The sequence below is a fragment of the Athene noctua genome, chromosome 2, assembly GCF_965140245.1.
Source record: "Athene noctua chromosome 2, bAthNoc1.hap1.1, whole genome shotgun sequence".
Lineage (NCBI taxonomy): Eukaryota > Metazoa > Chordata > Aves > Strigiformes > Strigidae > Athene > Athene noctua.
Window position 1 is genome coordinate 13161930 of NC_134038.1, and position 24526 is coordinate 13186455.

At 41.1% G+C, this 24526-nt stretch overlaps 1 protein-coding gene across 14 annotated transcripts in view; it reads left to right on the top strand.

The window, feature by feature from the left end:
* The window catches only part of MTSS1 (MTSS I-BAR domain containing 1), a 126894-nt gene that overhangs the window by 97771 nt on the left and 4597 nt on the right, over positions 1 to 24526 (top strand). The window contains exons 7-15 of one of the 14 annotated variants that reach the window (XM_074898442.1): positions 2789 to 2800; positions 8037 to 8194; positions 9439 to 9546; positions 10472 to 10569; positions 12585 to 12795; positions 20363 to 20482; positions 21502 to 21696; positions 23828 to 23992; positions 24352 to 24514. In XM_074898442.1, the coding sequence (XP_074754543.1) occupies positions 2789 to 2800; positions 8037 to 8194; positions 9439 to 9546; positions 10472 to 10569; positions 12585 to 12795; positions 20363 to 20482; positions 21502 to 21696; positions 23828 to 23992; positions 24352 to 24514 (1230 nt within the window). The remainder of the gene's footprint in view (positions 1 to 2788; positions 2801 to 8036; positions 8195 to 9438; positions 9547 to 10471; positions 10570 to 12584; positions 12796 to 20362; positions 20483 to 21501; positions 21697 to 23827; positions 23993 to 24351; positions 24515 to 24526) is intronic. The other 13 variants (XM_074898448.1, XM_074898445.1, XM_074898449.1 and 10 more) reach the window with 13 other exon arrangements.

Here is a 24526-nt window from a genome sequence, read left to right on the forward strand (position 1 = left end):
CAAATATAACCCTCTACTTTTCTCATTCGTGTCATGGCAGTGGTGTCCTCTCTCCCTGCCGCAGCAGGCTGCAGAGGCTCCCTCTCGTAGCCGACGGCTGCAGCATGCACAGCAGCTCCTCGCTCCTTGCCTGCATCTCAAGGACACTTGGGAGAGAGGGCCATGGGCTGCGTGGCTTGTCCTGGCAGGAGTGCTACAGGTTGGGCACCCCACCTTAGTGCTAAGGGGCTGATACACTGGGGTTTGCCTGTTCTCTGACTTGTGCACGGTCTGTTTGTTCTGGTTCCATGCGGCCAAGATGAAAGTTCAGGCTGGGCACTTAAGATCATTTATTAGAAATTATGTTCGTAGAGTAGGTGTGTTAATTGCAGTAAAGGTGTTACCAGAGCTTGAAGTGATGGGGAAAACACCAAAACAAAAACGTGTTAGGGGTCCTTTTTGGAAGTTTGCTAGAGTGTATCTGGTAAAATGGCAAGTCTCTGTGTAAATGAAGGTCTTGCATTTCAAAAGACCTTATGGGGATCATTTCCATTCTTTTTGTTGTCTTTGACTATTAAAAAAATCCATATGAAGTCTAACTGTATGTACTCTAAATATGATCATGGTACACCTCCCAGATCCATGCAGTCCCTGGGCGTGTCGTGATCTTCAAGGTGCATCCTTATCCTTACGCCCTAGTTCCCAAGGGGAACAGGCCTGCAGGGCATGTTGCCCACCCCAGCATTGAAACTTAGCTCTCGTCTGAGCAGATGAAGCTACATAGTGCATGGAACTGCATATATCTTCTAAATTGCTCTTTGTTTTCAGACAAACATTGGACATCAGAAGTCAGCCCAGCTAACCTGAATCAGCAGAATAATTATGCATATATTTAAAATAAATTCCATGTTTAGGTTTCTGCTGAGTCAAGGCCTCATAAGTGGATCCATAGCTGCTAGAAGCTGTTGATGCTATATTGAATTCAGAAGAGAGACAGCAGCTGTGGCTCTGCATGTAACCAATTTGGAAGGTTAACAAAATGCATGATTCTTAGTTTTTTTAAAAAAAAAGCATCAAGTGACTCACTTAAAATACAACTGAATGTACATGTAAAATCTGGAGTGCATGTTGGCTTTATTTTCTGTATCTCAGCTTGGCTATTAATGATAAAATAGACAGGTTTCCCTTCTGCCTGTAACTTGATTGGTAGGTTTCATTTTCAGGTTCTTCATGTGACACTGTGTGTGAGTTTTGAGGAAAATGTTTAAATCCAGGTGGATTTGTGAAAAGGAGTTATATATAATGCTCCCAATAATATAACATGTGTTAATGTGAAAACTGAGTTTTATCTCTAAGCCATTTGTAGAAGTTTCTGCAGAGTGCCCTTAACATTCAGTACAACATTTCATCTGTGTCCCATCAACATTGAGTTGAGTGTCCAAACTCACAACCTCTACTTTTGACTATGCAGCAGTTTTGTAAAGTATTCTTACTTTTAATGAAGTTGAGAGATTAGAACATGATTATTAATTTACTGTAATACTGCCAAAAGTGCTTTTTCTTCTCCTCCTCCCGGTTAGCAAAGATGACATGTTTATGTATTAGAAAATTGTAATAGTGTTATACTCCTCTCAAGGATGACTGTGCAAACGCTGTGACTCTTAACTGAAAAACATAAAGCTCTTCAGTGTAGTTATCACTGAAAAACATCTCAGTTCTTAAAGCAAATGCAGACCTTGCCATTCAAGTACTTTTCACTCTTTCTATACTTGGCACTTGCCCTGTCTGGAGTGGCAGGCTGGGGAGAGAGGACCCCTGGCCAGAGCCTTTCCCTGCCAGGAGACAGCCTTATTCCTCTGAATTGATCAGCTGTGGCATGACCACTGAAGTGAGGGCCGGGACTCACTGTGGAGTCAGTATGGTACAGCTCAGGAGGGAAGCTAATGAGCAAATAACCCTTGTCAGCTGCAGGGAGAAAATCCTATGTGGATGAGGCCATAAGTGCCTGCAGGTTTTTATTTGTGTTTTTTTCTCCCCCCACCCCCCTGCAAGCTTATAACGTAAGCTCCGTTTCATAAAAATTCAGTGGAGACATTGCAAAATCAGTGGCTGGAGATATTTCTTTGATTTATTTTCATTCCTTGAGTTTTGAATGCCTCTTGGTAGTTCCCCTCTTTTTGACATTGAGCCAAGTTTATTGCAAAACTTTATATATAAAGTTTTTTAATTAAAATACGCATATCATGGTTAATCTTTTTGATGTTCTTCCACATTGCATCAGCAATTAGTTTTTTGCTTAATTAACAATCTATTAATGTAATTGCAATAGAGACCATCAAAAAGCACTGTGGTTACTGATGCAGCACCCGCCTGGAGTTTTGCAAGTTTGAGTTCCCTCTTGCCTATGAGGGGATGAGCTTTGTGCCACTTCATCAGTTTGACCAGAGTTTGACAGTTGTCTGTGTTGTGCACTTTCTCTGAAGCACAGTTTAACATGTTCTCACCTAGGAATCTGCAGGCTAAACAAAGTTCCTAAACTGGTTTAAGTCTCTTAAAATAAAACTGTATGGTAAATAACTGGGAGTTTAATTTGAAACAGCTCATCAGGAAGCAAAACTAATGCATTTGTCTTTATCATCAACGGAAGAAGTCAAAATAGTCTAGTCCAAACTGCTCGCTCTCTTGTCTTGGCACTGATGATAATGTCTAAACTCTAGGAATGCTGGAATACCAGTTTGACTTTTTTTATTTTCCTTTCTGTGTCAATTTTGTGTCCTGCAATTTCTCACCATGCGCACCTGCCTGACAGCTGAGGCTCTGGGTAAGTCTGTGCCATGCTGTAACCCTGGTGGCTGGTTTATTGTAGCCCTTGCTGTGGCCTCTTTATGGTGTCTGGTCTCTACTAACTGCCTAGACTTTAATTTCTAATGAAACTAAAATATTGCCTAATCTTAATGAACAAACCATCTTTTGATTTATTTTCTTTTGGCATCTAATTGGAACACTGTAAAAGAAGAAAATCAGTATTGTAGATAAACCTCTGGTTTATTTTAGAAAGGGATTAACATGGACTGATATGTCACAGTTGGGATAGACGTTAAATGGAATAGACACGTCATCAAGGTGATTTTCAAATAATTGAATATCTTATTGTTAATATGACTTTTAAAGTCTAGAGCTTAAAGTCCTTAGTGTTGTTCTTTGTAAACCTGTGATCCAAGTCCCCCTTTTTTCTGAAAATCGCATGCACCTTTTTTAACTGATAGATAAGAAATCACAGTATTTAACTTCCTGATGGGAAACGGGTGGAAATCAGCATCACAATTGTCTCTTCTTCAGCTGCCTGATCACATCACAAATCTGCTTAAATTGGAAGTTTTGTTTCAGTTGTATTGCAAATTTAAAGTAGCTGCCTTGAGATCTTCTTGTGAATGAAACGTGGTGTTTCTGAATTTGAGAGAAATAATCATACCTCCACTTGTAGGTGTAACAGTGTAGGTGTTGCCCTTTGGAGAAGCCTGGACTGATTAGATCAGGACCTCAGCTGGTGCTCCTGAAGCTGGGCACTGGTGCATGCTGCTTGTCTGCTTTTTTGAAACCACACTGTTTGTTTTTCCTGGTTTGTAATTCAATCTGGAAGTTTTCTTCGGTAACCTGAAACTCTTCTTTTAAGGGCCAAGGTAGCACTTTTGAACATGAGCAGCTGATTCAGATCTGGTAGCCACCAGAAAGACTCAGATTTGATTGCTGAAGGGGTCTGAAGTTAACCCCAACAACGCAGTTTTCCACGTTTCCGTAAACGGTGACAGAATTCTTCTGTTTTCAGCCTAGATCCATATTAGTTTATTTGTTGGCTTTACTGTGCAGGATTTAGAGGGGTTATTCATCGTGGCAGCTGAAGCAGGCCTGCTCTTGTAAAGAAGGTGGTTTGGGAATGAATGACTTGGAGCCTGCTTTGGTTTGAATGAGTAGAAGTGTACTCAGCATTGTCGCATACAGTGTAAATTCTGCCACTCTGTAAAATGTCCAATATTGGATATTCAAGTTCTGTGCAGACACATAAAAAAGTGCAAGGGAGTACTCTTTAAGTGAGAATGTGGTAAATAATAATTGTGCCAATATTTGCTATATTACTTTGTCAGGAACAGCATTAACTTTAGCAGTGAGACTTGCACTGAGAGCATTTAAAAATCATTATTCTCCTTTGCTGTTGCTGACAGCTTTGCTAGTTTAAGTTGTCTTATAAAGTAGAGGCATGAAATTGGGTTGAAAATTCGATTTACCTTTTTCCTTCTCCCTAAGACATTTCCTTTACTAAAGTTCTTTTCAAATGATGGTTATTTAAGATGCTGCATGAGGCTTTCAGGCAGGATTCACACAGAACTCTGTAAAACTGAGGTTTTAATGCATGTTGGTGCTTTAAAGCTCTTGCATGTCATGGCAATGATGTGAAGCACCTGCTCTGAAGGTAACATATGAAGACTGTCCTTGGAGTAGCAGCGGATTCATGTTAATATTGATGAGAAGCAGTTCAGCTCTCTGCAGTTCATTAGCTGCCACTTGCCTGTGTCAAGCCTCAAGTCCCCGAGCTGTCAGAGCATGGTGCTGTTGGGGCAGTCAGCCCACAACTTCTGGTCTTGCATTTCTGCTCCTCCCTGCAACACCAAAGTTCCACTTTGAGAAAGGCTGGATTTGAATTTCTCCTCAGTTTTCAGGTTGTTGACTCGTTCTTCTGAGTGCAACTTGACATGCTCTGCAGAACCATCCCTACATCGTGTTCATGTCTGGCTGGTTGCAGACCACAGACCTGTGACTACATTTGATGCTAATTGCTGATGCTGTTTGCTTTAGTGGGTCAGTCAAGCCTGTCTGCAGTTGGGGTAGGAGTGTCCTTCCAGGTGCACTTTTACAGATGAGACTGTTCTGCAGCTATTTTCTGTCATTACCATAGTTGTGTTGGTTTGGAAATGTTTCCAAATGGGTAACCTGAAGGCCGGAGAATGTGGGCTGGAGAGAATAATCATCTGCTGATGTTCCTTACGAAAGCATGCCTCATGTTCACAGGAAAAATAGTGCAATCAGTTGTCAGGGATGCCATAGACAAGTGGCCTTCCCCTTGTGATTCAAAGGGGAAAAGCCCTGCATTGCTCTCCAATGGTCATTGTTCCCTTCTGAGATAAGTAGCGGATTCAAACTAGCAGAGACCCAAGATGGGTGAGAGCAGAGGTGATCGACAGCTGGCCCTCACACCGTCAGTGTTTTCTGGGTGTAGGAGTGCTGTTGAGGGGCTATGCTCTGCTCTGCTTAGCAAAGGAAACTGGTTAAATTGGACAGAGATCTCGTCCTTCAAATTCCCGAGCTGTCTGAGTGCCATGGGAGGCAGCTGGCGATTCAGAGAGTGGGAAGAATTATGCCTGATTTCAAAAGACTTATTAGATTGATGTCTGCATTATGGAGCTTTCAAAGGATGTTAATAAAGCTTTCCTACTTCTAAAAGATGAGTTGCAAGGAGACATCAGGAGAGAGCTGTATTCATGCCATGTAAACATCTGCCTTCAGAGCCTCATCTAAATAATTCACCTAAGCTTGTTTCCTGCTCTGAATTATACCCCGGACAGCTTGTGTGTTTTCACTGACTGCAGAGGTGCCCAAAAGCCGTAGCATAAAAAAGGGTCTGTGAAAGTAGCAGTGAGGAGATGGTACATCTGTTAATGTCCCGACTACTGAATGGAATAAAATGGATCTTTGTAGAGGTACAGAGGATGCTGGAGAGTGATGCGGTTTTACATGCGCTTTTGCCAAAGGGTTAAAATACACAGCTTGAACATTGTCCTGATAACTTTGTTGAATTGAGTGGGTTACATAGGTGTAAATGAGGTTTATTTTTGCCCCATGTTTTGGGTGCTCTTCTTGCTCTGGTCCAAGACATAGTGCTCTGTGAGGTCCACATAAATCACCAAAATTCACTGCAAGTGAGCTCACTTTGTCAGTGTATCTTCTGTGTGTATCTTCTCACTGCATAGACAGATGCATTTAACAAGAATTTACTTCATTAAGGGCATTATCATATGCTGGAGCAGCTGAACTGAATAGGCAGTTCTCCAGAGCTAAACTAATGAGTGTGTGATTTAGTTTGCAATTAACGTATTTTGCATTTGGTACATCCACAGCAGTGAGCCAGTATCTAGGTTTGAACAACAGGACATTATTTAACCTGTTGTAATTTCCAGGCAGCTCTCAAAATAAGGGGTCTGAGTGATAATGCAAGTCCAAATGTGATAAGGAGTTTGAAAGAACAACTCCAGAGAAATATAATGCTTAATCGCTGCATCTAATAGCAAAGAAGAATATGGGGAAGGACCTGAAATGTACAGAACTGTCTTCAAGCAGAATGGCCCAGTTTGTCTCCTAAGGATGACAGATGAGAAGGCACAGGACCTTCAGGGAGTTCCCCCAAACTCTTCTGTAACTTGTTTCTGGCAGCTGTTAATTTTGAGAGAGAAATCAGGTGACTGCAACTTTCAGAGTCTGTTGTTGTTATTTACTTCCAAAACAGTTTTATGACCACATTACACGAGTCAGCCTGATCTAGAGGATCAGACATGGGGTGTTCCTGCTGGCAGCTTGGTACCCAGGTGGCCTTGGCGGTGGCTGTGCCAGTGTTGCACTGTACATGATTCTTCAAGGATCCATTGCAGAGCTCTGCTTGTGGGTATCTGTGCAGTTTTATCTGGACTATGTCTAACTCTTTACAGAGGAGATTTGGATACATCCAGTCTGTAATGCCACTAAGCCAGTGTGATTCTTTTTGCTTCCATTGCTACTCTCTTTCCTGCAGCTCTGGCTGTGTATCAGTGCAGGGGAGCTGATGACTTCTCCTCACTCTGGAGTACTGAAGAAATACATATGATAATAAGGCAAAGGTTTTCCTTTGTAACCTTGACCTTCAGTCATCTGCATTGTGTACTACACACATAAAGAGACTTTTTTTCTTCCACTTGCTCATAGCTTTAAATCCTCCATGCAGAAAGGTTATTGCCCATAAAAATAGATTTTTGGGGAGCAAACTGTAACTCACCCACTATTTTTCAATGTTGCCTTCCTGGTATTTAGCAACAGCAGCATGGAATATGTACCTGGATACCTAATTTGCATGTGATGGTGCTTCTGGGAGACGTAAGACAAATCTACATAACTGAGGTTTTAAAAAATATTTAGGGGTATAAGCTCCATGAAAACATTTGCAATTGGCTCAGTAATACTATGGCTAAAGCAGCAGCTCTTAGTTCCCAGAAGACTAAATTTTTGGCATGATGCAGAGTGAGCAGTTGTTGCAGAATAAGGTACTTAACTGTCACAGAAAGTTTTGGTATTATGGGTTTGCAGTAATTAACACAGTGAAGCTTTTTGATTGCAAAATATTGTTGGGGTTTTTTTATTTCCATAGACAAATACTGGACATTAGTATGTATTTAGGATGTTGGTAGATTTTTGTTGTTGTTGTTGTTTTGAATTGGAAACAAAGAAAACTGTTTTAGCCATTGCTTGTGTAGAGTACTTGAATGCAGTGGTCCAGTGATCCGTAACGTGTCCTTAATACCATCTCATATAGGAGATCATTCCCTCATTTAGTGACTCCACAGAGTTGTCATTAGGACCTTGACAAGCACAAAAGTAGAAAGGAAGAGGATTATACCTGAGGTTAGTGATTAATACTCTCGCAGTTAGTAAGATGTTGATTTTCAGCAAGGGTGATGTGAAGGGTTTCTGCAGCTAACATTTTGAGAAAATTCTTATGTGAAATGCTGTCTTTGGCTTGTTGAAACCTTTTGAATGGAGCTGGATTTCTATTCTGTGCAAAAGGGGAAAAAAAATGCTACGAAATGCTTAATTTATTTGGGAGAAAAACCCTTACTAATTTGAATTAAGGGAAAATGCTGGTTGAGAATTCATTGCAAAAGCACAATCCGGTAGCAGTGCTGGCTGAAAATAAGGTCTTCCTCTATGGATGTCAACAGTTTTCACAAAATGTACTCTTGATTGTTTCCTGCATACAGGACGGGGTGACATTCAGCCCCAGTTGGATAGTGCTTTACAAGATGTCAATGATAAGTACCTGCTGCTTGAAGAAACTGAGAAGCAAGCTGTCAGAAAAGCTCTGATTGAGGAGCGTGGTCGATTCTGTACTTTCATCTCGATGCTGCGGCCCGTGATAGTAAGAGCTCTCCCTTTTAAGTGGGTAAAATTCACAAACTAGATAAGTGGCCAAAAGCCTTTAAAAAGAGTAGCTCATTATGTCTTAGGAATGAAATTCCAGAGCCAAAATTCAACCTACATCTCTGCCTAGGAAGAGTTGGGACATTTCTTGTAGGCATTTGGAGTAATTCAGGGACTGAAGACACTGAATACTTTCAAGGTGACTAATGGGGAAACAATGGATGCAAAGACTTAAGTGGGCTTGAGTTCCCTATGCATACCGACCTGAGACATTGCTAATGCAGTTTTTTCCACTGCTTTTTTTCTTAACATCACTTTTTAATATAAATTGTCCTTACTTCTACTCCAGTGCTAGGTCTGATAAATGTTTCAAGACCTCCCTGTGTATATAATGACATTATCTGACAGATTGCAGGCTGCTTCCATGCAGTTTTCTGGCAGCTCTTTTCCTCCTACATGACAGCTTTTTCAGTTCATTGAAAAGGTTTGAGTATGTTTTCATCTTCTCGGGTTGTCTGAAGCCCAGCAATGAATCGTTTGTGGCTTTGTGCAAGCATGATGCGTTTCTGAAAGGTCTCCACAATGCTTGTTTACAAAGAGCATCAGTCTCAACAAAAAACCATGGTTAGAGAAGTAGGGAGGTGACGGCTGAGCAGGAGGAGGTGAATTCCAGACTCCGAGGACCTGGATGAAATTACCATGGTAGCTAAGGGATTACTATGGTAACTTACAGTGCAGAAATCATTTTGAGTTAGCTGTTAATGTAGCTTGATCCAGAATTAATCATAGATATATTAATGCTTTGTCCCTGTATAGTGCCTTTATCTCAGAAGTTTCCAAAAACTAGCAAAAACTATGAATTTAACCCCTGTTTATGTTCAAGATTAAAATCCTTAGGGTACATTAGTGAGTATACATAGAAGAGTTAAATCTTTTCCAAATGCAGCAAAAATTACACTCTCTTCCTGAAGATGTCACAAAAAGAACGCTGAGACTTACTTATCTCATTGATGAGAGAAAAGATTTCTGGGCCTCAGAACTTAGAGCGATCTTAAAGTAGTTACAAAACTCTAATATTTTTAACCCTCTTTCATAAGACATGACTGCTTAATGGGCACAGAAAAAGCAACTCCATTGACCACTCCCACAGTCATCAGCAAAAAGAAAAAGATAATGTGTTGTATTATGGGTGTGATTTTTAAAACCAAGGCTGTGATTAGCCTTGTTCTTTTGTCTTTTCAGGAAGAAGAAATATCAATGCTGGGAGAAATAACCCATTTACAAACCATATCAGATGACCTGAAAAGTCTTACCATGGATCCACACAAATTGCCATCTTCAAGTGAACAGGTTAGCTCTTGTTACTTGGAAAACATTTTTATCCGTAGCTTGTACCAGTTTTCCTTCTGTGCTATGAGAAATATTGCCTCCTAGCATTTAGTGGCTTAATGTTATGCTTGGTGGATGCATCACTAAAGCAAGGTCATTTTTAACATAAGCATTTAAAAAAAAAATGATTTTGAAGTACCAGCTGAGTGCTCCTGAAGTATTTGGTGAGACCGGGGTGAAGTAGCACTTTAAAGATGCCTAATTTGTGCTGAGAGTACATAAGGAATGAGCATCATCACCTCAACCTACATTTCAGCACCCCTGGTCTTCATGTGGTCGCAAGATTGCTGGGATTAGATAGCTTGACATAGTCTAACATTTGAGCATTTTTCCATGATGTCTTTAAAATGTGTAGGAAAATGCGATTCATTAAATCACTCCAAATAGGACCTTTTTTCCCACCCCTGCTCTGTGAACTCAGTTTTCTTGTAATACCTTAATTACCTCATCATTGACATAGAAGTGTAAGGGAGGGAAGCTTTCCTGTGGTTAAATATTGGATCTTCAATTAAGTTTTTAAAATACAACAGTTTTAAAACTGTAATAGTTTTTTAAAGGAAAAAACAAAACCAAACAAAACAGCTTTACTGCATGTATAAAATAAATCTCCAGTTGACTTTTTAAAGACTTTTCCATTCAAATCTGAATTTTGCTTCTGTGATAGCAGCCCTAGTGTTGAAGTATGGTAGCTCCTGGAAAGCCAAGGATGAAGCTGACTCTCCTGTGTAATATGCACAGTGTAATTCTGGAAGAGAACTGAGGCTGGGTCAGTTGGCACTGAAAGTTTGTGGTGGTGATGAATGTTGTATGAGAAGCGGATGCTTTCTGTTAATAGAGGGAATTTTTTTTTTCCACGTCCTTGATGCTATTGATTATCTTTCATCAGGTAATTTTAGATTTGAAAGGTTCTGATTACAGCTGGTCTTATCAGACTCCTCCATCCTCTCCCAGTACTACCATGTCCAGAAAATCTAGCGTTTGCAGGTAAGTAGACTGGTAATATTTAATTTTAACCTGTTTGGGGGCAAGGGGAGGCACATTCCGATTGTTTTATGGATTTGTGTGCATACTTAAATCTTAAATAACAACTGTTAATGAAATCAATCCCTCATGGTCTTTATCCGTTTAAGTGTGTGACTGGGAATATTAAAAAGGATGGGAATGACTGAACAACTTTGGAACTCAAAACAACTTGGAGGTGCTTTTGATTCAGTTCTTTTGAATCCATTTCAGATCAAAGAGCAGACTGTACTGAACTAAGCTCTGAGATTGTTCATTCATAATTTCCTTTCCTGTTTTTCATGTGATGACTTTTTAGATTATTCTAAGTAGCCATTACTAATCAGTAAGTTAAACTGTTTGAAAAGGAAAAACATCCTTGGCAATTGCCCTTTCAGTCTGGTAGATGGAAATGCTTTTTTGATACAGTTTTTTTTGACTGTTTAATGCTGTCTAATGCTGTCCTGAAATATGTTGAAACACTGGATTCTGTCTATGCTTTCTCCATAAAAACTGTTTTCTCTCATAAAACAGTTTATTAGCATGTTGCCCCCATACCCTGATGTCTATATTTACTCTTTCCTTTTACTGAAAAGGAAGATATCCTATTGTGTATTCTGCTCAACACCTTTCTAGCTGCTCTCAGATGATTATCTTTTAGTTTGCTTTATGAATAATGTACTACAGGTTCCCTGTGTATGAGCAAAGTTGCCTATAGCATGTCAGAGCAAGTGAACATGACTTCTTCTATGTACCTACTTGTCTCTGCATGCAGATATATATAAAAAAACTAAAGTACTTTTATATATATATGTGAAAACATGCATATTTAGAGCAATGAGCACAGGCTTAAAGATGCAATATCCTGAAGCTGTAAAAGAAAATGGCAAAAAAAATCGCCCCAATTCCATCATGTGTTCCTAATCAGCCTCATCTTTTTGTGTGGTATACCTGTATGACAACAGACTGTTGAGTATGGGTAAAACTAGGTAGAGCTCCTCTTACCCTTCTCCAAGCTGGCTGGTACATGTCGTGTGTTACATGGAGTCTGTGAGCAGGAGGTGTAGTCCTTGCCCACGTACCCTTTAGAGCCATCCCTTCAGCTAGTTAATGGGCTCCTGCCAACGGAGGTAGGAAGGTGCCTTCAGATTGATGCATCCTGCTAGTCCTGCTCAGCCACCCCAGCAGGAAACTTCAGAGGCGCCCACATTGCAGCTGTCATGTCGCTGCTGTCATTCATGGATAGTGGCGATTAGAAATCAATCTCTTTGTTTGGAAAATCAAATTTTTTTTTAATGGATATTAATTTGGAATATTTAATTCTCTGATCATCTTTCTTAGTAACTGAAGCTGCATACCCAGAGGCTTTACTTCAGTCAATATGCCATCACATGCTTTTTTTCTGGTAGAAAGCCTTCATATGTGAGTGAAACTTGTCCCAGGTACTCTGAAGCTTGGAGTTTGGTGATGCTTTCAAAGGTCTCACAAGTTGGCCTGCTGACTGACTGCAATGGCATGCCTTGAGACAGACTTTTAGATGAGCTATGATGCCTCTGAACCACCTGCTAGAGATCCTATTGAAAACTTGGGCCATGGTGCAAGAGCAACAAGGTGTAAGTCAGGAATAGGAGAGAGTTGTCAGCAGACATTTTCTGTGCAAGTGCTGTGCAAATCTTAGAGAGGGCATGCAGCAATCCCTTTGTCCCTAACCTGACTTTGAGTGGTTAGAGAATTTGATCATATGTGTGAAATCCAAGGTAAAACGCCATTTTCTCTCTGGTCGCAAGGGATACTGCAGCTGCTTATGGTTCTTTACTGATATATATGTGCGTATATATATATAAATTTAATTTGTCAACATTTTTTTCTTTTCCGGTTTATGCTGCCTGTTGCTAGAGACATGTGGAATGTTAATTGTACTGTATATGGGTCTCTCCCCACCCCGCCCTTGTGTCTTTTCCTCTCCCCTTTCCTTTCTTTGTTCCTTTTGTCTCTCACAGCAGTCTGAACAGCGTTAACAGTAGTGATTCCCGGTCCAGTGGCTCGCACTCGCACTCACCTAGTTCACACTATCGCTATCGCAGCTCCAATCTGCCTCAGCAGGCACCCATGAGGCTGTCCAGTGTGTCCTCCCATGATTCTGGATTCATGTCCCAGGATGCTTTCCAGTCCAAATCGCCATCCCCCATGCCACCAGAAGCACCTAACCAGGTACGTGCAAGCATGAGAACAAAAACCTGAGCGTGAGCTGGACTCTGTAACTTGGCTCACCTTTCAGAAAAAGGATCTGGTGTGGTTTCGGGGTACATTGGAATCAGGTTAAACACTGAGAGTAAGGTTTGTCTTACTGCACTTCATCCATCTGAAAGCTGGGCCTCTAGCTGGAGTTGTTTATGCTGCTTTTGCAGTTAGCACTGAAGTAAGGGATGAGTCGCTCACTCTCAGGGGATTTGGTTTTCACTCTAGCCCTGGAGGTAGCCTAGATGCCTAACTTTCAGATACATACTGATGAGAAATAGCAAGAAGTCCCACCTTACAGGAGGGAGCAATATTCACTTTACCCACTGAAGTTACCAATTAATATCCTGCACAGATTGCAAGTTGTTAATGTCCCGTGGCTGTTTGCTGTTTAATGGACAAATATCAGTGCCAGAACAGCCTTCTGACAGCTTTAGTATTGATACTGGCGGCTTCAGCATCAGAAAGACTACTTTTATTCCTCCCCTGCAAAGGGCCTGGAATACTCAAAATACCATTAGCGGCATCATATGAAATTGGTTTTACTGGGTTTTATGGTATCTCTTTCTGTGGATAGGCTTGCTCTTTTTGACTCTCAACTGAGCACCTTGCAGAAATAAGGTTTCTGCATGAAAATGAGAGGTATTTTTAATTCTTTATGGAATTCATAAGAAATGAGCATTTGTGTAGTTATATATGATTATGTCCTGAACCCAGTCAAACTAAGAGAATTTCACTATAAATATAATAAAAACTTTTCCAGGCATTTTTTGGTCTGCTGAAGAAAGTTGCTGCTGTGTATGTTCATGGCATCATTCCTATAAAAACTAACTGGCCACCTGCAGGCAGAGGTTTGCATCCCTCCATGGCAGGTATCTTCCAGTGCCTGAATTCTTTTTTCTGTTTTGTTTTTTTTTTTTTAATAACAAACCACACAGCAACTGCGGTATTTTTTAAACAAGGCTGAACTGCCATCTCACATTATAAATGCCATTGTAAATCTTAGTTACAATCAGAAACGGACCTAATATCCTGTTGCTGAGTATCACTCATTTTTAATACACCCTGATGTCGCTGGAGAAGATTGTCCTTTAGTTTAATAAATGTAGTTGCACTACTCCTTTACATGTGTTGGGGAGTAGATGGTTTTAATCCTTACAGTCAGCAAGTAGCCAACAATATCAGTGTTAGCAGTTACCAGGTGTCACCTGCACACTTAAGCTACTCTTAGACCACCTTTGACAGCACACTGACCCTTACTTTTTGCAGAACATTTAGTAAGTAGCAACCTTAGTGAAATTTTCGGGATATCATCCAAAACAACACTGGTTCATTTAGGCTTGGAACATGTTCTCAAGGGAAGTTGATCCATTTTAAAATATATTGACCTCTTTCATTTTAATAGAAATGCCTTCTTTTCAAATGAATACATGTCCTGCACTGTCCCAAGTCTGGACACATCAGCGTATTTTTATAGATGACATCCTAAAGAACTTTGAACTCACTAATAAAATGAATGTTTTGTTTCGATTGGCTATGGCTAACCTAAGTGAAATGCAAAAAGTAAATGAACAGTAACAAAGTAAACTGGAATAGTAACAAGGTAAGGAAGTTGCTTTTAAGATACATACATCAGTTATACATGCTAGCATCATCTTTGGTTTTCATAGTATCCACTGCACTTGCATAAAAGGGCAGTAATCTACATGATGATGCTATGTTTGCAGATGACGATGTAACTTCGCAATTGCCCTTAGCATGGGAAAACCCCAACACCTCTCTTTGCAAGTTCCCCTGTTAAGCAGGGAAGAGAACTTAGGCTGGTATCAGCTGGCAGAGCATCCTGAATGTTGATGGGAGTCATGCTGATTTGCGCCAGCTAGGTTGGTATGCTTTCACTTCATTTCAGAAACTGTCCATAAAGTTGCAAACTGATCCAAGCATCACTTGAGCTATTCATGAGCTGTAGAAGGCTGCAGCAGTGTGGTGTTGACCTGACAAGTGTAGTGTGTTGGTATAACAAATAGGTATGTGCTCTGTATGTCTCTAGTTCTGTATACCTTTACACAGAGGAAAAGGTAACAGATCATTGCCTGGCCGCTTCATCTTTGCTTAAGTGTCTTGCTTTATATGTTCAGCACTAAGTAAATCGTGTGTGTTGTGCTGACAGATAATTGTGATCGTGAGCTTACCAAGAAGCTGTTTAATTTACAGCGTTATTTCGTGTTGTGTGTCTCTAACCAACTGACAGATCTTCCTTGTGGTATTGTGCTTTTGAGGCTTGGTGGTGGGTGGGGAGGAGCAGCAATATGGGCTGCTGTTTCTAAAACACTGATGTCATCGTTTCTAGTAGTGACACTGAGAAAGCAAAAAAGCAAGCTCTGGAATCAACAAAGGAAATTAAAAGCTGTATATCTTGCGCAGGTGGATATTTAGCTGATGTTTGCTAGCTACGTGCTGTGACACCTGCTGGGGCAACAAAGCCTATTTTCTTTTAATAATGGATTAAAAAAAAAAAAAGTAAAAGGGGGCTACATAAAATCCCCGTATTATGGGAATGAGAATATATGAGCTCTGTGAAGCTTTTATGCTATTTTAGACAAGCAAGTGTCACTGAAAATTAAACCGAATTTATTCAAAATCACAGATGGGGGAAAAAAAATACCTCAAACAAGGAATTAGTAGAGACTTAAACAAGATACAGACTATACCAGAGGAGAGATGACTGGCAAAATGAAGACTGCTTTTCAGCCTGTAGTTTGAGTAGTAAGTCCTTACAGTTACCACACTCTGCATAAAAAATAGGAAAAGGAGCAATTATAAAACCAGACTCTGCCCTTACACTGGCTTAGTATGATCTCTTTTCTGCAGCGTTGCTGTTAACATCACTGGGACTAAAAGTGTTAGTCAGTAACAGATAGCTCTACATGTGGAAAGGTCACTGTAAAATGCTTTAATCTTAATTAAGAAAGTACGTTTGCAGATAGCTGAACAGCTGGAGAAGCATCACAGGTCGCTTTCTGGAGCAGAACAGTTTCTTTAAATGCCAGGTTTGAGGTGAGCCATGGTCAGCGTTGTCCATGGCATGTACTGACACCATGTAAAGCCCTCTGACACACCTGGGGAGCACAGAGTAGCTCTCGGATGGACACTGAATGTAGCTGGTGCTGCCAAACCCACACGTTGCCCTATGGAGTAGGCAAACTGAGGTCTGAGAGTGTCTGTGATGAAGTAATATGGTAGTAGTACAGTTATTTGATTTAGTACAATTTGATTTAGGAGGATTATAGAAGGAGCCAGTGGACTTGGAGTGAACACGCATGGGGGAAGCAATTATACAGTTGGATTTTAGAGGCTGCTTATGATTTTGTGGGGATGAAAGCAGAGAGAGAAAAAGAAGCAGATGAAGAAGAGAAAAAAAAAACTGTTGATGTGCTGTCAAACAGCGGAGGACTAAGTCTTTATTGTTAGAGTATTCTGGAAATCACTTTCCCTAAACAGTGAAGTAGAGGGAAACTGAATATGAACTTGCTTATGCATGTACAGATTAGCAGGCTGGAAAGATTCTGCTTTTGAGGAGACTCCATTGCTTGACATAGCTTGAAGTTAACAGGGGAAATATGTTGTTACAACTATGCAGTTTTCCATGTAAATTAATAAATTATTTTACATGAGACCTTAAAAAAAAAACAAACAAAACCAACAACCCCCAAAATAACTGAAATGCATCTGTAATTTATCAAGTATTATAAGTATTTGTTTCTCCTAAACTTCCTTTTTTAAGTTAAGTTTCCCAACAGTTTGTCCCTGACTAGAAAAGAGGGGACAGTAGAGACATGTTCCTGGAAGTGAGACAAATCAAGGAGGTGACCTCAAGTCACTATTCAAAGCTTTTTGAAAGGCAACTGAGATGTCTTCCACTGAGTGTAGAGGGACAGTGGACGAAGCTCTTCATTAGGATTTGGTCTCCTGGGAAGCCCTGGCCCAGGAAGCTCTGTCTAGCAGTTGAAGAAGGGAAGCGTTTAAGAAAGCAATATTATATTTGAATGGAAAACAGCAAAGGGTGCAAGTGCTCCACGATAACTGCAGTCATTTTATAGGTTAGTAGGACAACAGATGGAAAATATGATCATACAGTCCAGTAGCCCAAATTACAGGGGTTTTTTATATCCTTTCTGGAATTCATACATACCACACCAAGCAGTGGGACGCTGTCCAAGAACAAGCCATGGCACAATATCTGAGAGACAGACTGGATACCAAGCTACATATGTATAATGTACATTTGAGGAACTGGTTGTTACTGTGCAGAACATGGTTTTAGATTTCTGCTGATACTGTTAACTTCAAGGTTTTTCTCAGAAGAGGTGGTTTGAGAGAGAGCAGAACCACCATTATCACAGTTATGGGGAAAAAAAAAAAAAAAGTCCCAGGATTAAGATAGCTAAAATGAAAGAATTTATTTTAAAAATCATTCAAACTAAACAATCATTTGAAAAAGGAGTTGACTAAAATAAGTTGAAAAAATTCGATGGGATGTGAAAGTAGAAATTGCTCCGCCCAGTGTTTGCCTGTGCCTGTGCTCCCAGGTGTGTGTGTGCATCTAGAACAAGCACTCAAAACTTTGTAGACTTTTTGCCCAAGCAGTAACTGTGCAGTTTCTGTTTTCAGCCCCTTGTGTACTTTCTGCTAAGAAATGAAGGGTGGTCTGTGCTTCCCACACCCGGGTCCAACCCATGCATTCAAGACTGTTTCTGCATCTGATCCAGGCAGCCTTTGACCTGTTGCCACTCCACATTTTCTTTACACTTTTCTTACAGGAGTTCAATATTCTTCTATCTCCCTCTCTATTATTTTCTTAGTGTTATAATCCTTTTTTAGCAAGACCAGAGGCTCCCCTACCCTGTGCCTTGCAAGTTTGTCAAGATGAGGAGGAGACCCTGTTTCCCTACCACCACCTCTTGCATTTTCTTCAACTACCAAGGTGTTTTCCCCATGGCATCTTGGTTCATCCTTTGTCTAGCTTTGCCTGCTGAAAATGTCCATGCTGAGTTAGTGGGAGAGTCCGTCCTTTCATCTCTTTTCACTTTGGAGTCGCTTTATTGCAAAAATAAGTTAACCACTTACAGTCTTTTTTCCCCCATACCTGACATAAATTGAGTAGTTCTTTGCATCTTCAGAACTTGCGTTTTGGCCTTTTTCCATCTGTTTGCTACATGCAGCTTTGTTGCTAATAAACCTAATTTATGACCCATTTCTACCATTACTTGACATAATCTCATATAAGTTTCTGGCTTGTAATCAGGAATAGTCATATCAGATGTAAACTCCAAATTCTCACTTGTCATCATTGAGGCATCTGCAGAAAACAGGGTGGCATGATACTATATTTGGAACTCAGACCCTTCATTGCCTGTCCTGCCACGTGCAGAGTATGCAGAGCCAGGAACGTCTTTCAGGCAATAAGCATGGGGTAGTGTAAAAGCTAATTTTCTATAATGTATTTTTCTCTACAGATAGAAGCAATAGGCTCATCTCCATTTAGTGTACTATAGTTATGTCTGATGGCGGTCAACTGCAGCCCATGTTTGTCAGTGTTCTTATTTCTAGAGGTTTTTCTCCTGTGAAAGGAGTTGCATTAAATCAAGAATGTGACAAGTTCCAAAAGACATCAAGCCACTGCATCACTGGGTACCCCACTGCATACTTTCCGTTTGTCTCCTTACCAGCTACATGTCATTTGTTGTAGTTTCTTCTGATCTTACGTTCACCTCAACTCTTACTGCACTTTGAATATGAGCCTTGTTAGCTGAGCTTACTTGTACCCTAAACACATTTAATAGGTCACCTGCAGATCTGATCTAATGTCAGCATAAGATGGGATATGCGTTATTTCTATAAAATAATCCACCACATTATATGGTTTTAAAAATTTGTTAACAGCCTTTGCAAAGTTTCACTTACATACACAGTTTGCTACTAAACTTAAGATGCTGATACTGGATTGGTTTCTCACCAGCCCCAGTAGTCTTCAACAAAATCTTTATGGTGATTCTGTCTCAGGAGACCAGCATCTCCTTTTACCTAGGCAATTAGCTGTACAGTCCTTATATGTAGCTTCTGGTGACCAGTGAGACAACTTCTGGGTGTTAACAGTAATTACTCCTCTACAGTGCCTCTTATCCAGCTATATTTTATTGAAAACCCACACCAAGATCTCATCTAGGGTTAACTGATGAAATTTTACTTCAAATGAGATTTCTCTTTCTTTTCAAAATGCCATTCCTTGAAATCTGGGGCTTTGCCACACAAACTTGATACAAGAGTGCATTATCTCTGCTGTCATAAAATAAAATGCCAGGAATATCCTTAGACAGACTTGTTTCACAGGTCTTGGGCTACCAGATGATGAATTAGTCTTGCTAGTGTCCAATTTCCTGGCAGTAAATAGAGCCCAGTACTCTTCTGACAACTTTGCAGGTATTCTTGACCATTTCGAAGCTCTCGGTTAGACTTGCATGCACACCCCTACTGAGGGGAATGCTGCTTTCAAGAGGGAAAGATATAAGAGCACTGTAGTTGTTAAAATGGTCCATGTGGTTATTCACCTTGGCCTGCCTGTAGGTGAGTTAGATGCTGTTGTAGAGGTCTTACAGCAGCAAATGTACATAAACGCATGTGCTGGAAGAGAAGTTCCTAGCTAGGAGTAAAACGTTTAAGGTTTTTGATGAACACTCTATGTCCTGCACTTTCCTCTGCTCTCCATCCAAACCCCTGATATTTCTCTGTGTGCTGTTAAGAGAAAGCAGGTGGCAAGCACATGCCACCACTTATGCACTCAGCAGAGTACATGCACCTTCATACTGGCTGCTGGGCAGAAAAGTTTGAGTGAGAGTGGTTTTGGTGTATGCATACTACTCACAGAGGCACATGCATACAGATAATGCACTTTGGAAACCTCCAGTTTTGGTAAGTATCACTTATTTCTCTGTTCCATAATATTTGAACTCAGATGAGCTTTTCACAAGCACTTTTGCAGATAAGAATATCCAAGAACTTGTGAATGTAAGTGACGTTTGCTGCTCCATGTTTTAAATCTAAACTTTGTGTCTTTGAAGTACTGATGATCTGCTTTTCTGTATAAATCAGTTGTCTCAGTATATTGCATGTTTGGACTGTAGGTGGCCCCAGCTCCCTCAGCTGCTTGCTCTGAGACAGCTAACAGAATTGAGACGCTGAAATTGCAATGAGGAGTTGAGATCGCTGCCTTGATTCCCTCATTCTAAAGCAGTGTGGCAAGTTCTCGCATTAAGCAAATGGCTTATTTTGTTTCTCATAGATTTCCTGAACATTAGCAATGGTTTTGAGCAGTTTCTAATTGATTTTTAAAACCCTAACCCTTTGCTTCTCTCATCCTTCCCTCTCTCCTGTGTGTGTCTCTGTGTACGTGCTTTTTGTCTTTTTTTTTGTTTGTGTTTTTTTTCTTTCTTGACGGCTTGTGTATCCTTTCCCTGCGTTGCGGTGCTGTTTTATGCTGCAGAATTCGTCCAGCTCTGCCTCTTCAGAAGCCTCTGAAACCTGCCAGTCAGTGAGCGAGTGCAGTTCCCCCACCTCAGTCAGCTCAGGCTCCACCATGGGGGCTTGGGCCTCCACAGATAAGGTGAAAAACTTCATCTCAAAGACATACAAACCTAATAGCTTGTTATCCAAACTCAGCAACATTTGGACAAAAAAATTTTTAAAAAAGTGCATGGGACGCAGCCAGGATTCCACTCTGTGAAGATGAGAATAGGAACTGTTGCATGCTTCTGTAGAAATGAATCTGTTTGAATAAGCCACAGCAACACTTGCCTTTAAACTAGCTGCTGGGGAAAGCTACAAATTGGGCATTTTACAAAGGTACTTTTCTAAGAAAAGCTCCTTGTCCACCTTTTCTACTTAAAAAGATTGTGGAACACTGCCCAAATCCAGCTGGTTGCCTGACAAAGAGCATCTTGCCCAGGTTGTACTGTTTGTGGCTTCTCCCTTCTTTCCCGTTAGATAGCACGCATTAAACTGAGCAACTGGGGTTTGTTTTTGACCAAAACAAAAAAGAAAACAAAACACACATGGTTGGAATAAATTACGGGGGATACAGTTTGTATCAGGGGAGGAAGTGATAGCAATCTCCATTCTCATCTGGTAAATCCTTGCTGTTGTTTTTTTCTTTTTTTTTTCTTCCATATCATCACACAGCCAGAACACGTCATGTTTAAAGGCTGTATGCTTTTCCTCTCTGTCCAGCTACATAGAATAAACGCCACCAATGCAAATGCCTCCAGTATTGGAAATGTTTTGTTTCTATGTCCGCGGTCTGCAGGGTACCTAAATTGCAAAGGCTTTTTCACAGTGTGCTGCTTTCATGGACAGAAGGCAAAGCTTCTCAGCCTGGAGACCATGACTGCTAGATTGATGTCTGAAATTTGTTATACCAAATAACAACTTTCAAGCAATCTCACTTCTGAACCAAGCATTGTTTCAATTTTCTGTTGTTTATTTGCAGCAAAGCTAAGATTTTTCTTTCTTTTGTTTTAAGATACAGAAGTTTTCTCCCCAGAACATCAGTCGCAGTATATTTTCATATTCATTCTGTTTATATTAATTTCTCTGTTTTTGTTTGTTTATTTGTTTCGTTTCCAGTTGTCTAATGGGTTTTATCACTGTAGTTTATCAAGTGACCCATCCGTAGCTTCAGTTGGTGCAGGTCCTTTCCCTCATTTCCCGCCTGTCTCCCGCGCGTGGACTCGGGCTCCCTCAGCCCTCCTTCCAGACTACGTTCATTATTACACCATTGGGCCAGGCATGTTACCATCATCTAAGATCCCTAGCTGGAAGGTTTGTGTTCCTTTTGTTGTGGCAGTCCTCACCTCCTCATACCAACAGTGTGCACACGGCAGTTGTTGCTACCTTTCGATCCATGTAATTACTTGTTGATTTGCTCTGTTTAATATCACTCTGAATGGGCACTGCATGGTGATAATCAGAGAGCTGAAATCTGGTAGTAGATATTTCTGAATGACCTTGTCTATTCTGGCACTGCCTAAAACATATTAAAGCTGACAACACCTACGTAGGAAGGAACAGTTTAGCTCTGGAACATTGGTGAAAGCACTCTGGGCTCTATTCAGCGACAAAAGAGCTTGTTTAGCACCATCAAAGCGCTCACTTGAGCAGGGAAGTGCAGGCTTGGCATCCCGTTGGCTTAGTGAAACCATACATTGAACAACATGATGCTCTCACTGCGGCGGCTGTGCTTGGCCCCTGCCTTGGGGGTAGGCAGGCAGGCATGCTCTTGTAGATCTAGCTGGAGTGGTTTAAGAATGTGCTCGTCACCAGGGGAGCATAAGTGATGACCAAAGCTATCTCAGCTCTACTGCCACAGACTGAAAGTGCTCACCCAGCTTGCTTTGCTCTCTTGGGTGAGACCACCAAAACAGTCAGAGTGCAGTAACTTCTTTCAGTTGCTCCAGCTGGATCTGCGGGGATCTTCCTTGGCATCAAAATATCTCTGCTCTGCCAGAGCCTTGACTTTCATCCCTGCCAGGCGATTTCCCTGGGAGACTTCCCCAGAGCAAGGGGAGAAGGTCTCTTGTCTGTTGTCCTCAATCTTCACAAGGCTGATGTGCAGTTGATAGTAGCTGCACAGGTCTTAGGTGCCTGTGGATGGTTATATGATACTGCATATGCACCCTTGGACCTTCTTAGACATGTAAATTGAGATACTTGTTACAGATCTCCCTAACTTCTCTCTCCAGCAGCTGGAGACTGTTGAGACATACACACAGGGTGGCCACAATGGTCCTGGAGCTTCAGGGTAATTAGTTGTGTCTATGCTAGAAGCACTTTGCCAGTATATTTCACAGCAAAACACTTACAGCAAAGACACAGCTGCTAAGGCAAAGCGGAGTTTCATACGTGTTAATAAAACCAGAATACCTGTCTGCACAAGGGGCCTCTGTCAGTACAGCTGCCTTGCACTTCTCATACCTTGGACTGAGACGCATCAGTAAATTTTATAGTGTGGTCTTAGCCCATCATTAATTGTTTATCAGGAGGCTGTGCAGAGGCTGCCCAGCAGCCAGCTGCTGCCCGTGGTGGGGTGTGTGTGACCTGTTCTCAAGCAAAAGTTGTTTCTTCTATTTTTATTTTTAAAGCACCCTTTGTTTTGGTGAGGGAAAACTCTCTTAGCATTGGACTTGCCCCTGCAGCAGCTTGCATTTGGGGAGCAGCTGCTCAGCAGTGGTTCTGCGTCCCAGCACAGGTCACTGGTCAGTCCTGCTCGTTGTGTACAACGTGTGGTTTCTGGACACTCTCAGGACTTTGCTTAATAGAGCCCTGAGTGAATATAGTCCTCATGGCCTGAGGAATTTCTGTTTCAAATTTGGCACCAGTAATTCAGAGTGAAGTTAGTCTTTCTTCAGTACAGATCATTATTACAAACTAGATTTCAGCTAGTAAGTAAATTAAGAGGTTACTCAGAGTAATTTGCTCCTCTAATATCTATTAAAAATTCTGTGCAAGCCTAATTTTACAGAATTGAAGATGTGCGTAGCAGCACGTAATACTATAACTTGTGTACATCTAGACCAGCTGCATCACTGATTGGACATTTCTGTACGTTTTCTGCTGTTGTGCCAGTGATTTTGCATTTGAATTTCTGAAAATAAAGGCTTTAACACAATGGAATTTCATTCAGAGAAAGCTACAGTATTAAAATGTTAAATATCTTCATATAAGAATGCTTAGGTAGAATAGGAAATCTGGATTCCCTTTAATAAAGGAGATAGGTTGTATAAGTGAAGATTTTTAATACCCTCAAAATTAATTTATTTCTGGCCTTATTCAGAAAGGCACACCCAGTTTGATACATAATCTGTTGCATTAAAATTGTCCTTTTGCATAGTTTTACATGTAATTAAAGCACAGTTACTGATGCAAGCTATCACTAACAAACACATTTCCTTAGGACTGGGCCAAACCAGGCCCATATGATCAACCAATGGTGAACACGTTGCAACGTCGCAAAGAAAAGCGTGAACCAGAACTCAATGGAGGAGCTCAGAGCGGGCCACCAGTGCCCCCTGAGGATGCCCAGAGACCTCGGAGCATGACGGTGTCAGCTGCCACAAGGGTGAAACTCTAATTTTGAATATGCTGTTTGGTGCAAATGAAGTGGATGTGCTAGCTCCTGCCAGTACTTTTTCATGTGCTTTATGCTGGCACACGTTTATCTGACAAGCTGTACTGGTGTGGTGTTGGTGTGGTCAGTGGAAATTGCCTGGGCATGAGAGAATACGCCACTGGGTACTGGCATTTGCAGAGCAACACCACTCAAAGTGTGTCTGTTTCTAAGCCCTGGTAAATGGCTGGACACAATCCTGGAGGGTTGCAACGGTGACACGCTCTGCTTGGGAGGAGAGACAGCTAAAAGTCAGTGAATGTAGCCTAGCCCTTCTAGACGTAATGATTCTCTTTCCTGTGTGTAACCAGCAGGGTGAGGAGATGGAGGCCTGCGAGGAGCTGGCGCTCGCTCTGACGAGAGGGCTGCAGCTGGACACCCAGAGGAGCAGTCGGGACTCTTTGCAGTGCTCCAGTGGCTACAGCACCCAGACAACAACTCCGTGCTGTTCAGAGGACACCATCCCATCTCAAGGTACCCATCCAA